Source organism: Callospermophilus lateralis, chromosome 2, assembly GCF_048772815.1.
Source record: "Callospermophilus lateralis isolate mCalLat2 chromosome 2, mCalLat2.hap1, whole genome shotgun sequence".
NCBI classification, from domain to species: domain Eukaryota; kingdom Metazoa; phylum Chordata; class Mammalia; order Rodentia; family Sciuridae; genus Callospermophilus; species Callospermophilus lateralis.
The window spans coordinates 148,795,704-148,808,217 of NC_135306.1; the positions used below are offsets into that span (position 1 = coordinate 148,795,704).

At 52.4% G+C, this 12,514-nt stretch overlaps 1 protein-coding gene across 2 annotated transcripts in view; it reads left to right on the top strand.

Moving 5' to 3' along the window:
* The window catches only part of Arrb1 (arrestin beta 1), a 77,608-nt gene that overhangs the window by 30,558 nt on the left and 34,536 nt on the right, over window positions 1-12,514 (top strand). Inside the window, exon 1 of one of the 2 annotated variants that reach the window (XM_076846633.1) lies at window positions 11,051-11,198. The exons of the other annotated variant lie outside the window; for it this stretch is intronic. Coding sequence (XP_076702748.1) covers window positions 11,194-11,198 — 5 coding nt within the window. The 5' untranslated portion in view covers window positions 11,051-11,193. Of the gene's footprint in view, window positions 1-11,050; window positions 11,199-12,514 lie in introns of those variants that run through there. 2 annotated transcript variants of the gene reach the window in all.

The following is a 12,514-nucleotide window of genomic DNA, read 5'->3' on the forward strand; positions in this document are numbered from 1 at the left end:
GGCGATCCTGGGGCTTGCTGGGCTTGGAGATGTGCAGATCCTTCCTGAGGTTTTGGTTCTACTTTCCTGGGGAGCAGGTTGTGGGATCCGGGCCAGCTGTGGTTGAAATAGGCTTGTGCCAACATGTAAGATAGAGCCAGGTTCCATTCTGGTTTCTATACTTGTCTGGCTGTGACTGAGCTAATTATTGACTTCCTTGTGCCATCACAGCCTCTGTAATGAGGACAGTGGAACCTCCCAGGCCAGAGTGTTGGAAAAGCTCAACAAGACAGCCTGTGCAGAGCTTGCTTTCTTCTTTCTTTCTTTCTTTCTTTCTTTCTTTCTTTCTTTCTTTCTTTCTTTCTTTCTCTCTCTCTCTCTCTCTCTCTCTCTCTCTCTCTCTCTCTCTCTCTCTCTCTCTTTCTTTCTTTCTTTCTTTTCTCTCTTCTTCTCTACTCTTCTCTCTCCTCAGCACCCCTAACTAACTCTTTGGACTGAGGCCTAATTATAATTCGAAGGACGCTGGGCATCCACCGGCCCAATAGCCTGGTTCTCAGTGTCTCTGGGCTACACCATCAGTGTCTCCTTTAGAAATGCAGCATTGAAAAGTGCAAATTCCCGGGCCCTTGCATATCTTCTAAATAGGAGCTCTGCAGGTGGGGCCCAGCAAGCTGGGTGTTAACAGCCTTCCAGGTGATTCCGACCCCTGCCCATGTGTGAGACCCCCTGTCTTATAAGACTTACACCCTTGAGCACCTCAGTTGGAGGAGCCTGGCTTTGGCCTTGCCCAGGGAGGGTACTGGCCTCCTGGGAGGGCATTTGCACAGGGCCTGTGCTCAGCCCCTGGTGGGTTAAATGTTCTGCTGTATCTGTCTTGAGGTCTGCATAAGGAGCCCTGCATTTTCATTTTGCACTGGGCCCATAATTTGAGTAGCTGGTCCTGGGTGCCGGTCCCAGCTGGGATCCCCATTAGTTGGGTAATCTCAGGGAAGTCACTTTCCCTCTGTGGGTCTTCCTGTCCTTCTCTATGCGATGTGGGGTGGGTGGGTGGGGGTATGTGATAATCCCCCCTCTGGGTATAACTGTGAGGATTAAATGTGATGCCTGGTGTAGCTCTCAGCATGGGGCCTGGCAGAGGCCAGCATGGAGTGACATCCTGAGGCCAGGTGCCAGCACCATGCATGTCTCTGGGGATACAATGACCGCCACATGGACACCATCCTTGGCTTTGTGGGGCTCATGATCTGTAGGAGGGAGACAGCTGAGGGGCAGCGGGGGCCTAATGTGGGAGTCTGACCTTGTTGGGGATCATTGAAGGCTTGCTGAGGAAGTGCCAGGTGAGTAAAACTCCAAGAGATGCAGTGGATGTGAGCTAGGCGTGGCGGGGGTGTGACATCCCAGCAGAGGCAACAGCATCACGACGGTCATCAAGTTATTTATTTATTTATTTAGGTACCAGGGATTGAACCCAGGGGTGCTCAACCACTGAGCCACATCCCCAGCCCTTTTTAAATGTTTTATTTAGAGACAAGTTCTTGCTGAGTTAGTTGCTTAGGGCCTCGCTAAGTTGCTGAGGTTGGCTTTGAACTTGCAATCTTTCTGCCTTAGCTCCCGTAAGCAGCTGGGATTACAGGCGTGTGCCACCATGCCCAGACATTAAGTTATTAATAATAAGCCTCTGGGGAAGCCGAGGTGAGATGAGAGACAGGGAGGGTGGAGATGGGCCACCAGAGCTGAAGGTGAGTCAGAGGCTGTCTCATCCCCAGGTCTGGGCTCCTTTCCTTTCAAAAGGCCTTAGACTGCATCCTGTTAGAGAGGGAACAGGTCCCTCACCCAGAGCTCCTGGAGCGACCGGGAGGATAGCTTGGCCAGCTGGTGCCCCAAGCAAGTTGTTTAGCTTTGGAAAGCTTGGCTTACATTCCTCCCTTCTTCCCCTCCTCTCTCCCTTTGTCCCCAGTACTGAGGATGAACCCAGGGGTGCTCTGCCACTGAGTTACATACCCAAACCTTTTTAAATTTTTTACTTTGACGTAGGGTCTCACTAAGTTGCTGACACTGGCCTCAAGCTGGCTGTCCTTCTACCTCAGTCTCTGAGTCACTGGGATTACAGCCATGTACCACCACACTGATCTTTGGCTTTTTCTTAAGTGAAATGGGATTAATCAACCCCTCTCATTGGGCTATTGTGAGATTTAAGTGAGATATTGCATGAAACTCAGCACCCTAGCCCCAAAGGAAGTACTCAGCGAACAGTTCATTTCTCTGTATCAGTTTGGAAGCGGGGAGTCCCATTTTGGATTAGGAGTTTGTCTGTCTCAGGCTTGCTCTCTCAGGCCAGTGCTGAAGCCCTTGTTTAGTTGTCAGGAAGATGAGTTTGATAGTACCTCTCTAGAGATGATCAGATGAGAACAAGAACTAACCAGACTTAAAGGCCCAGAAGCGGTGACTGGTGACAGCTGAGTGTCCTCCTCTCTAAGAGACCCTGCTGATGGGTCCAGCCTAGGAGTAAATTAAATCCACTGGGCTATATTATAGAGGCGGGTGTTGTTGGGCATGGTGGTGCACACCTGTAATCCTAGCTACTTAGGAGGCTGAAGCAGAATTGCAAGTTCAAGGCCAGCCTGGGCAATTTAGCAAGACCCTGCCTCAAAATAAAAAATAAAGGGGTTGGGGGCATAACTTAGTGGTAGAATACACATGGATTCAACCTTCGCTACCAATAAAAAAGGGGAGGGGTGTTATATTTTTCTCTGATTTGATTTTGAGACTCTCTCTGGAGATGAACTATAAACTCTAGCCCTGTCCTGCCAGGGCTTCAGAAGAGGTAGACCTGATTTCAATGTGCTTTTCATGCATGGGATAATTTTTTTTTTTTAAGTACCAAGAATTGAACTTAATCACTGAGCCACACCTCCAGCCTTTTTTTTTTTTTTTTAAATCTTTTATTTAGAGACAGGATCTCATTAAATTGCTTAAGGCCTCACTAAATTGCTGAGGTTGACTTTGAACTTGCAAATCCTCCTGCCTCAGCCTCTGGAGCTGCAAGGGTGCACCACTGTGTCAGGCTCCAGATGGTGGGTTTAGAGCAAGGAAACAAAGTTCCCTAGAGACGTGCTGTGACTGAGAGGGGTCACTGCGGTGTGTCTGCACAGTCCAGAGTGGGCACCAGAAAATAGTTCTGTAAGGCAGACGCTAGGACTGAGCATAATAAAGACTGGGAGGAGGCACCAAACTGGAAACTGGGTGGAGAGTGACTGAACCCTGCACCTGACTTCTGCTCACAGCAGATGCTGAGGAAACCTAAACCTCTAAGACTTCGCTGCTGGGTGGTGGAATGAGCTCCCCACCCAGCAGTGGGCGCTGGTGGCAGCAACTGGGAGGCAGGCGCGAGAGTTCAGGTCCAGCTCTGTCAATGATGAGCAGCTTTATTTTATCACGGGTTTCACTGAGCCTCAGGCTCTGCGCGTGCATTAAAGCAAAGAGGTGTGTTACGTTTCCCATTTAGAAATGGAGAACACAGAGACTTGGTCCGGGCCCAAAGTTGCCCAGTTAGTGAGCCGCAGGCTCCAAAGCCTTCACCACCATGAACCGACTTCCATAGTGACACGCTGTGGAGCCAGGGGCAAGTCTTACCCTTCTGGAGGCTTCTGTGTTGCCATGCATGCCCTGGGGTGGGTGGGGGGCATGTTTCAAGAGGCTCCCTCAGCTCCAGTATCCTGGGATCTGCGTTTCTGAAAGGGCCTGTCCTCTGAGACCTGGGTCCCCACACCTGCCCCACCTGCTGCTGCCTTTGCTATGTAGGAAAAGACCAACTTACCTGGACCCTCTCACCCTAGTATCCCAGGCTTCCTGCCATCTCGGGCTGATCCCTGGCCCCTGAACCCTGTCCCTTCCACAGGAAACAGTGGTGGCCAGGACCTGTGGTTTTTGCACTCTGGGACTGATGGGGCTGAAGCCCTGTGGGAGGGCCCAAAGTGGGAAAGAGTTTGGTGGTGCCCCGTAGCTGCCCTCGGTCGGTGGGCTGGAGGGCATATGGGGGCAAGGAGCACATGGGGAGGAGGGGTCTGAGGGGTGGGCAGGGCCAGATTATGACGAGCTTGTGGGAAGGGGCTGAAAGCTCTCATTCAGAGGAGGGGCTCCATCAGGCTTGCATTTGCAGTGATTGGGAAAACACCTGTGACGGTAAAGGCAGCCTTCGCCTTCAGTAGCCCTTAGTCCTGTACTGGTACTATGAATTCCCAGATTCTGTGGCCTGTTAGCCAGGAGAACGTGGGCCAGTCACAAGCTCCTGGGATTTATTTTCCTTACCAGTAATGCAACAGGAAAAGGACCTTCCTTCCCAGGGATTTTATCAAGATCAAAGGGAGACGATGAGAGATTTTATTTAATTTCAGTTAACCCTGTAAACATGCAGTCATCCATGTCCAGCTGCATAGCCAGGACCGTCCTCTGTGTGATGGTCAGGATGTGGCAGGACTCAGACATGTGACGGGACTCAGGGCTCTGAAAGGGCCGTGTCATAGCAACCATCCCCTTGTGGGTGCAAAGCTTTACTTCCTCCAGTTCCCTGCCCTACGTCAACCTCGGCCCTGCAGTAGCACGTCTTATCTCCTCCTCAGACTCTCTCTAGCCTCAAGGCCCCAGCTGGGGCCTTGCAGCCTTATGAGCCCATAGAGCTTCCCAGTAAATGAGTGTGGTGTGGAGGGGAGTGTGCAGGACCCGAGGAAGTCACAGCCCCACTCTGAGCCTCAGTTTCTGCATCTGCAAAATGGGAATGAAATACGTACTATACTAGTCCTCTAATGTTCCTATGGCAAAGTGCCATCAATGTAGTAGCTTGAAACAACACAGTTATATTCTCTTACAGTTCTGGAGGTCAGAAGTCCCTAGAACGGGCCAGCAGGGTTACGTTCCTTCTGGATTCTTCCCAGGGGGGAATCCCTTCCCATGCCTTTGCTGGCTTCAGGATGCCACCTGCACCCAGTGACTCCTGGCTCCATCCTCCAACTTCAAAGCCAGAGCATCACATCTCCAATCTCTCTCAGTGCGTCTGTCACCACATCTCCTCTCTCTCAGATCCTCCTGTTTCCCTCTTATCAGGCCCCTCGTGACTACATCAGGCCCCTCGGGATCGTGCAGGAGCATCTATCTCCCCACCCACCTCGAGATCCTTAACTAAACCACTCTGTCCCTTTTACCACGTGAGGGAGCAGAGCTGTAATCTTAGCCTGGGCATCAAGTTGTGGGCACCTCAGGGCCATAATTCAGCCTCTCAAGTCAGCTGGGAGGAAACAGACTTGTGAAAGCCTTGCATGGTGCTGGGGACTGGCATCAGCCCCAGTGTGCCTGCCCGCCTTCCTCTCTGTGGCCTCTGGCTCCCCACCTGTAAGATGAGCCTTGCCCACGGCAGTAGTCAGAACTTACCTTCTTCAAGGTGCAGTACAGACAGGTGGGCTGTGCTCGGGCAGAGTGGGGCTCAGAGGAAGCATGGGACTGAGCCAACACCAGGACACCTCCTCTCCTCCTCCACGGGGCAGGTCTCCTCTCAGTTCCTGGCCCAAGCATTTCCCATCATTCCAGGGATGGCTGATGGGAAAGACTGAGCTCACTGCTCCCTGGGGAGGGCAGGGTGGGGGAAGGAGAGTCTGGCGCAGCTGCGGCTTGGAGAGAAGGGGAGAGGAGACTTTGAGCGGGAAGGTCCAGGTTGTCAGCACTCGGAGGAGTTGGAATGGTGTGCTCTTCTGCTCCGCTGCTGGCTTCTCTGTTGGTGGGGACAGGTCCTGGAAATAGGGGAAGGTGTCAGGGTCCAGCAGGGGCCAGCATGAGGAGTTGCCTGGGCAGGAATCCCCCTGCCTGTGAGCATCCGTACATTGCTTTAATGTTTTGTGACTTTGGGCGAACTCTTTGCTGTCCTTCAAGTCCCAGCTTGGCTGCTTCTGACTTTCTGTCACTTTCTCAGCTGCCTTCCGGGAGCCACGATGCCCCTCTTGGCAGTGCTCTCCCTCGTGGGAGAAGGAGGCTACTTACTGGTCTGCACATCTGTGCCCTCACGCCTCCATGTGGGGAGCGTGCTCATAACAGACCCCCAGCTTCCCACGACCACTGTGGTTGGGTGTAACAGGATGACCCTAGATGGCCTCCTGGGGTCTGGCCTGGGTAAGGTCACCCCATGGCAGTCCTGCCCTGAGCCTCCAGCAGGCCTCCACGACTGACTCACAAGAGACCAGATCATCTAGGTCCTTCACTTTCGGTGATGTGAATGCCCGTGCTCACAGCCCAGGACCTCCTACGGATAATCAGGACACCAAGAGGGCGTGTTAGTCATGAGGTTTCCCGATGAGGGCAAAATCTGAGCTATGGAGGGGTTGAAGGAGAGTCCGTTGAGGACACAGCGTGTACAAGCTCATCTGCTGCACTCCAAACTCTCTCAGGAAGCCCAGGAGGCCCACGGGGACCACCGTGTAAGTGCTGGGAGACAGTGTGGCATGGGGTAAGGCTCCTCCACTTCCTGGCCGAGTGTACTTCTGTGGGATTTCCTACCCACCCCTCCCCACCCTGCCGCCTCTGGAGGCCCTCGCAGCCCTGCTCACCTTGGTGCTTCTGTGCCTCTCTGTGCATAAGCCTCCCGGATACTGAAGCCGGGTTCTGTGCCAGGAATGCACACGGCTCAGCTCATTGACCACCCTCAATACCCTGAGGCCAGCGTGTCATTCCACGGTCCAGCTGAGGCCAGATGCCATGTGAATCAGACAGAACCGTTAAGTGCCAAGCTAGAGACCTTGGCCCTGTTCCCAGCTGCTCTTCTCCACCTCCTTTTCCAGGTGTGCAGCTCTCCCTGGGGTTTGGGAACCAATGACCTGAGTCTTGGGCCGGGGCAGCAGAGCTGGTTCTGGGGTTGTCACTCCAGACGGGTTGGCAGTTAAGAAGGGGTCAGCCCTGCTCCTCTTGGCAGGCTTCTCACAACCTCTACTGGGGCAATAGGAGGAGTAGGTGCAAGGTGTGAGGGTGGGCGTGGGGGTGTCTGTTACCAAGTCAAGGGGGTGGTTTGGAGAAAGGTCCAGAGATGCCCCAGAATGCTCCTCTCCCGCATGACACCTCACCGGGTGCAACAGCCCTTGGCCGGCTTCCCTGCACCCCATCACCTGCAGGCCTGTGTACGTGTTTCTTAAAAAATGCTCCATAGGTCAGCCTTGTCCTACTACCAGGCCTTCCTCTCTGTCCAGCACTGTCCTCCCCAGAGCTCCTCATGCCCGTTGTCTCCTCTCAGCTGCCCAGGCTCCCACCAAGAGCTGGTGAGCCCTCTGAAGCTGCGAGGGACAGCGACCTGCCCAAGGCCACCCAGCAAGTCTGTTTGCTGTGGTGCTGTTAGCATCATCACCACATAGCTCGGTGCCAGGGCCTCACATACACTCCAGGGCCGAAGTGCAGGACCCTGATGCTGCAGGCCCGCCTGCCCTGGCTGTGCCCTTTCTGAAGCACTTTGTGCTGACCACTTTCCCTGCCCTGGAGGCTCTCCCACCCAGAGGGAAAACACCCAAATGGATCTTGGCAGGCTTCTCACAACCTCTACTGGGGTAATAGGAGAGGGTAGAGATAGGGGCCTTCTACCAGGGAGGGGGGCTGGAGTTCCCTCTCCCAGGGCTCCCTGCATTGTGGTTAGGCCTGATGGAAGGCTGCCTGAGCACTTTGTTGCTGGCCATCCCTGTTGTGACCTCTGGCCTCCCAGGCCACCTTCTGAGAGCAGAGGATACATAACGGGCAGAGGGAGCAGCAGGGGCTTTGGGGCCGATGGGCTGGCATTGCCTCCTGGAAGTTGCTGGCTGACTGTGGCCTCATCTCTGTCCATCTGTGGGGCCCAGATTCCAGTTCTGTAAAATGGGGATAATGCCTACTGTCGCGTTCCTCACGACAGAAACACTCAGGGTCCCTTCAGGGGAACTGGGCTGCACAAAATAACCACACAAGAGATGGAGATACCTTTTTCTTTGGGGTCCTGTGACGGCTCCTCTGACCTTAAGGGTCCGCAGAAAGAGAGAGAGCCAGCACGTGCTGACCCTTTTATTGAGGAGAAGCCATTCAAATGAGGCCAGGGGTCAGGTTTCAGGGGGTTGAGTCTAGCTTCATGATGTCCACTGACATCTAGGAAGGCCACACCCAAAGTCAGAGCAAGAGAAGGGGACACACAAAGGGAGTTTCCATGGAACATTCTATCCCAAACAGGGCAAAGGGGTAATATCACAGAAACAGGTGAGTGCAGCTCAATCCATGGGGCGACATGCCTATGTTTGAAGACACGTCCTCAAACTTTTGGGACTAGGGCTATGTTCAGGTCTCAACGAGAGTGACGATCAGAGCCTCTCTGTCCGCTCTCAGGAAGGAGAACGCGAAATTATTCAGACTGGCTGCCCACACCTACCCCCACCCCAAGTTGTCCTCAAGATAAAACACAATAAACAGGCAAAGCTCCCAGCCCATGAACAATTAATGATAAATCTTAAAATAATAATAATAATTTTTTTCCTAGATTCAAATAAAATCACTCAGTTGAAAGTTTCAAAAGAAGAATAACTATGATTTTAAGATGTGTGAAAAGCATGTTTTATATTGCTAATACTCTTTTGGAGTAGTATTACCTCTTACCTCCTAAACTAGACCACAGGGTGTGGAATCATGAATGTTTTGTTTGGAACACACTTAGGATAAATTGTGTCTTTCAAGGAATATAATAGGGATCCAACCCATATGCTAGGCAAGCATTCTCCCACTGAGGTGCACCCGAGCCCTGCTTTTACTTGAAAATCTATTAAGTAGTTGGTTTGAGCTACCTACATTTTCTATTTCCTGTGCTGTGACCTTGGGCAAAGTATTTAACCTCTCTGTGTCAGTTTCCAGTTGGGTATAATAGGAATATATTGAGTGAGTATACATTGGATAGAGTTAATATGATTATCTACTTTACAGGATTCTTGTATTAAATGGGTTAATATAGTGTTTAGAATGGTGTTAGGCTTGTATTAAACACTTAAATATCACTATTAATAATAACAACAACAATAATAATGATGTCTTTTCTTCATCTTTTTTTTTTTCTTTTCTTTTTTCCCCCTTCCCAGTACTGGGGATAGGACAAGGGGTGCTGTACCTCTGAGCCACATGCACAGCTCTTTTTAAATTTTTATTTTGAGTCTCACCAAGTTGTTGAGGCTGGCCTCAAACTTGTGATCCTCCTGCCTCAGTCTCCCAAGTTACTAGGATTACAGGTGTGTACCACAGGGCTGAGCTAATAATAATAATTTCTGAATAAAAATATGCACTCAGATTTTTACTGAAGTCCAGTCAAGTTGCTATTCAGTAGAGTGCATTCAGCTCACATTTACACAGTGCTAGCTCTGGGCTTGTTTGGACTTTGCTCTTTTGATTTCATCCTTTTTTTTTTTCCTTTTCTTTTCCGGGCACTGGGAATTGAACCCAGGACCTTGCACACGCTAGGTAAGTGCTTCATCTACAGCCCTTGGAACCAGACCTCAAATGCTAGCTCAGCAACTCCCTGGCTCAATCCAGTGGCCCGGGCTCCTGGGTCTTAGTTTCTGCCTCTTCTTCCCAGCCCCCTGGGACTGGGTGAGGCTGAGCTCATAAAAAGTGTCAGCAAAGCACTTTGCGGATCGATGCTAACTAATAGCAGCTCCCAGGAGCTGGTCTGAGTAGGGAAGATGATTGTGGAGCTGCTTGGACCAATCTCAGGACAGAACCTAGGGAAGGCCAGTGTTGTCCTCAAAGCAGGATCCAGGAAGGGCCCTATTCTACCCTCTGCCTGATGCTCATGCTGCTCTGTAACCAGGAGGGGTTGCCAGCATGGTTTGGAGGTGGGATGGCCACAGGGGAAGGGTTTTCTCCAAAGAGACCAATCCAAGGCACATGTAGAGATCCATCCAAGCCACACACCTGGTTGCATTGAGGCCAGAATGAGTGCATGGAGTGGTGCAGGCATCCTCTTGTCAGGATCCCCCGGCTGCCCCATAGCTATCTCTCTAGAAGTTGTTGGTCTTGATTGAAATAAAGGGTCTCTGATCTTCACCCAGACACGAGGCTGTCTTAAGTTTGGTATGGAAGCTGTGTTCAGTGAGGGCAGGGATGGGAAGTTGGCATGGGATCCTATGCAGGGAAAGATGGGGGATAGGCCCCTCCTAGGTCTTCCCTAGAGGGTAGCCCACCTCCGTGTCTCAGACTGAGCTGACGTCTGATCTGGGAACCGCTGTGGGGGCAGCAGATAGTGACTGTGCTTTTTAAGAGCTTCTTTCTGAAGGAGGAGGCATGGCCCTGTGCTCCAGGAGAGAGGGGGTCCTGTGTGATGGGGGAACATGGCTTCTGTTCCCTGGGACTCCCTGTCACATGGAGGGGACATGGTCATCTTGTGCTCTGGCACTTCCCTGTCTGAGGAATGAGGCATCCCCTTTATCTAATCTGATGGAGGAGTCATGGCCACTCCTTTAGAGAGATCCCTATGTGAGACCTGACCAATGCCCTCAGGAAGGACCCCTGTCTGATGGGGGGGGGGGTTCCCTTTTTGTTCTCTCACTCAAGAAACCTCATTTGATGACCTCTGCCTTGGGACCTCCTTCCCTGCCTGATTCATGGAGAGCCCAGGCTCCACAGGCAATAGGCACAGAATGAGCTGGGCAGCTAGGGAGTTAGTTGACTTCTGTGGGGTGGCAAGTGAGGGTGACATGGAGGGCTTCCTGGGGAGGTGCCTTTGTGGCACACTCCTGGACAGGAGGTGCTGGCTGAAGATAAAGAGCCGAGGCTCCCTGGGACTGGGGAAGGAAGCTTGAGGAGCCATGCCAGTGAGCTCCAGCCTCACACAGACCACACTGCTGGAGTAGAAAGGGGTCCAGGAGACAGCCCCTCACCGTGGCCTGTCCCTGCACAGGCCAAGTGCTGCCAGCCCAGAGACATCCGCCCTCCTCAGCTCGAGAAGCCCAGAGGAGGAGAGGAAACAGGACGCGTATCAGGAACGCCTTTTCCTTTTCTTTGTAGCTTACCCCTCACTCAGGGCTGGGGAGAGAGATCTGCAGGGCTGGCCCTGGCCTGGCTGCTGCTGCCTGCAGTCCCCAGCTCTGGGTCTGACAGGCCGCCCTGCACCCTGTGGACCCTGCTCTGCTCTGCTCCAGGGCTGGCCCTGGAACACCACAGAATCTCAGGGATCTTAGCTGCAAAATGGGGTAAGGCTTCCTATTGGCCTCACCGGGAAGTTGATGCTGTTTTTCTCGCTGTGGGATTTGCATCATTATTTCTTGATCCCTGAGATGTGCATTGAGCACTTCCTTTGTGCCACCTCTGGGATGGGCAGGGACAGGGAGCACAGGGGAGCCCCATGGGGAGGAAGTTTGTTGGGATTTGTCTGAGGAGTTGGGGGACTTCCAAGTAGTGATGTCCTGTTGCTTGTGGGCGTGGGTTCAGAGAGGACCTGGCTGGAGATGGAGATTTGGGCTTACCAGGTCTGGTGGCAGTAGAAGTGGTCTTGTGGCTGGAATTCCCAGGGTATTGCTTGCCATGGGCCTGGGAAGGTGGCAGAGGCCAAATTCAGCTCTGGAGCTACTGAGAGCTGGACATGGAGCAGAGCTGAGGAACCGCTTGGCCAGGGGTTCCAGAGATACTGAAATGGGGTCACCTGGCTGGGTGCCTTGTAGAGGAATGTTGAAATGTCATCTTAGCAGGGAAAGGTGTGGGGAAGGGTAGACACAGAGGGTGTGGAGGAGTACGAGGGCCTGGACATCAAGGAGCGCAGTCAGGTGGACTGGCGTTCTTTTCTGTTTCTCTGGTCATTCAAGTGATTCCTCCACTGGGCAGAGGGCTCCTGGGGGGAGTGTCTGTGTGTCTGTGTGGTGTGTGTCTTGTGCAAGTGTGATGTGTGTGCATGGGGAATGTTTAGCATTTGGCGGTGTGCTATGTGTGGTGTACATGTGTGACGTGTGAAGCATCAAAAGACACTTGTGGTGTGGCGCGTGTGGTGTGTCTGTGACACGCATATGTGGATGTGAACGAGTATCTGGTTTGCATGGTCTGTGTGTGTGTGGTGGGTGTGGTGTCTGTCCGTGTGTGGTGGGGTGTGTGTATGTGGGGGGGGTGTGGAGTCTGTGCCCAGGGCCATGTTCAGGTTCTTGTTTCAGACTGCAGAGCAGGCTGGTGCTGAGCCGACCACCGGACTGGAAACTGGGAAGGCTTGTGAACTTTCTTCTGTCCTTAAAGTGACACTCAGTGGTATGCTGGTAGCAACTGGCCCTTTGGAGAAAAAAAGGAAGTTGGAGGGATTGCAGCATTTGCCAATTTCTGTGGTGTAAATACTCCTGCCGCAGATGTCTGTTCGGTGTGATGCTATTGAGCATGGATTTGAGGAGCACAGGAGACACCATTACACAGGATCCGCCCCCAACCCCACAGCTATCATAGACATAGGGAACCTCAAAGAAGATGATAGGAAATCCCATAGGGTCATTAGGGAGTGATAAGCTTGAGCATGATTCCCTTTGTTTTTAAT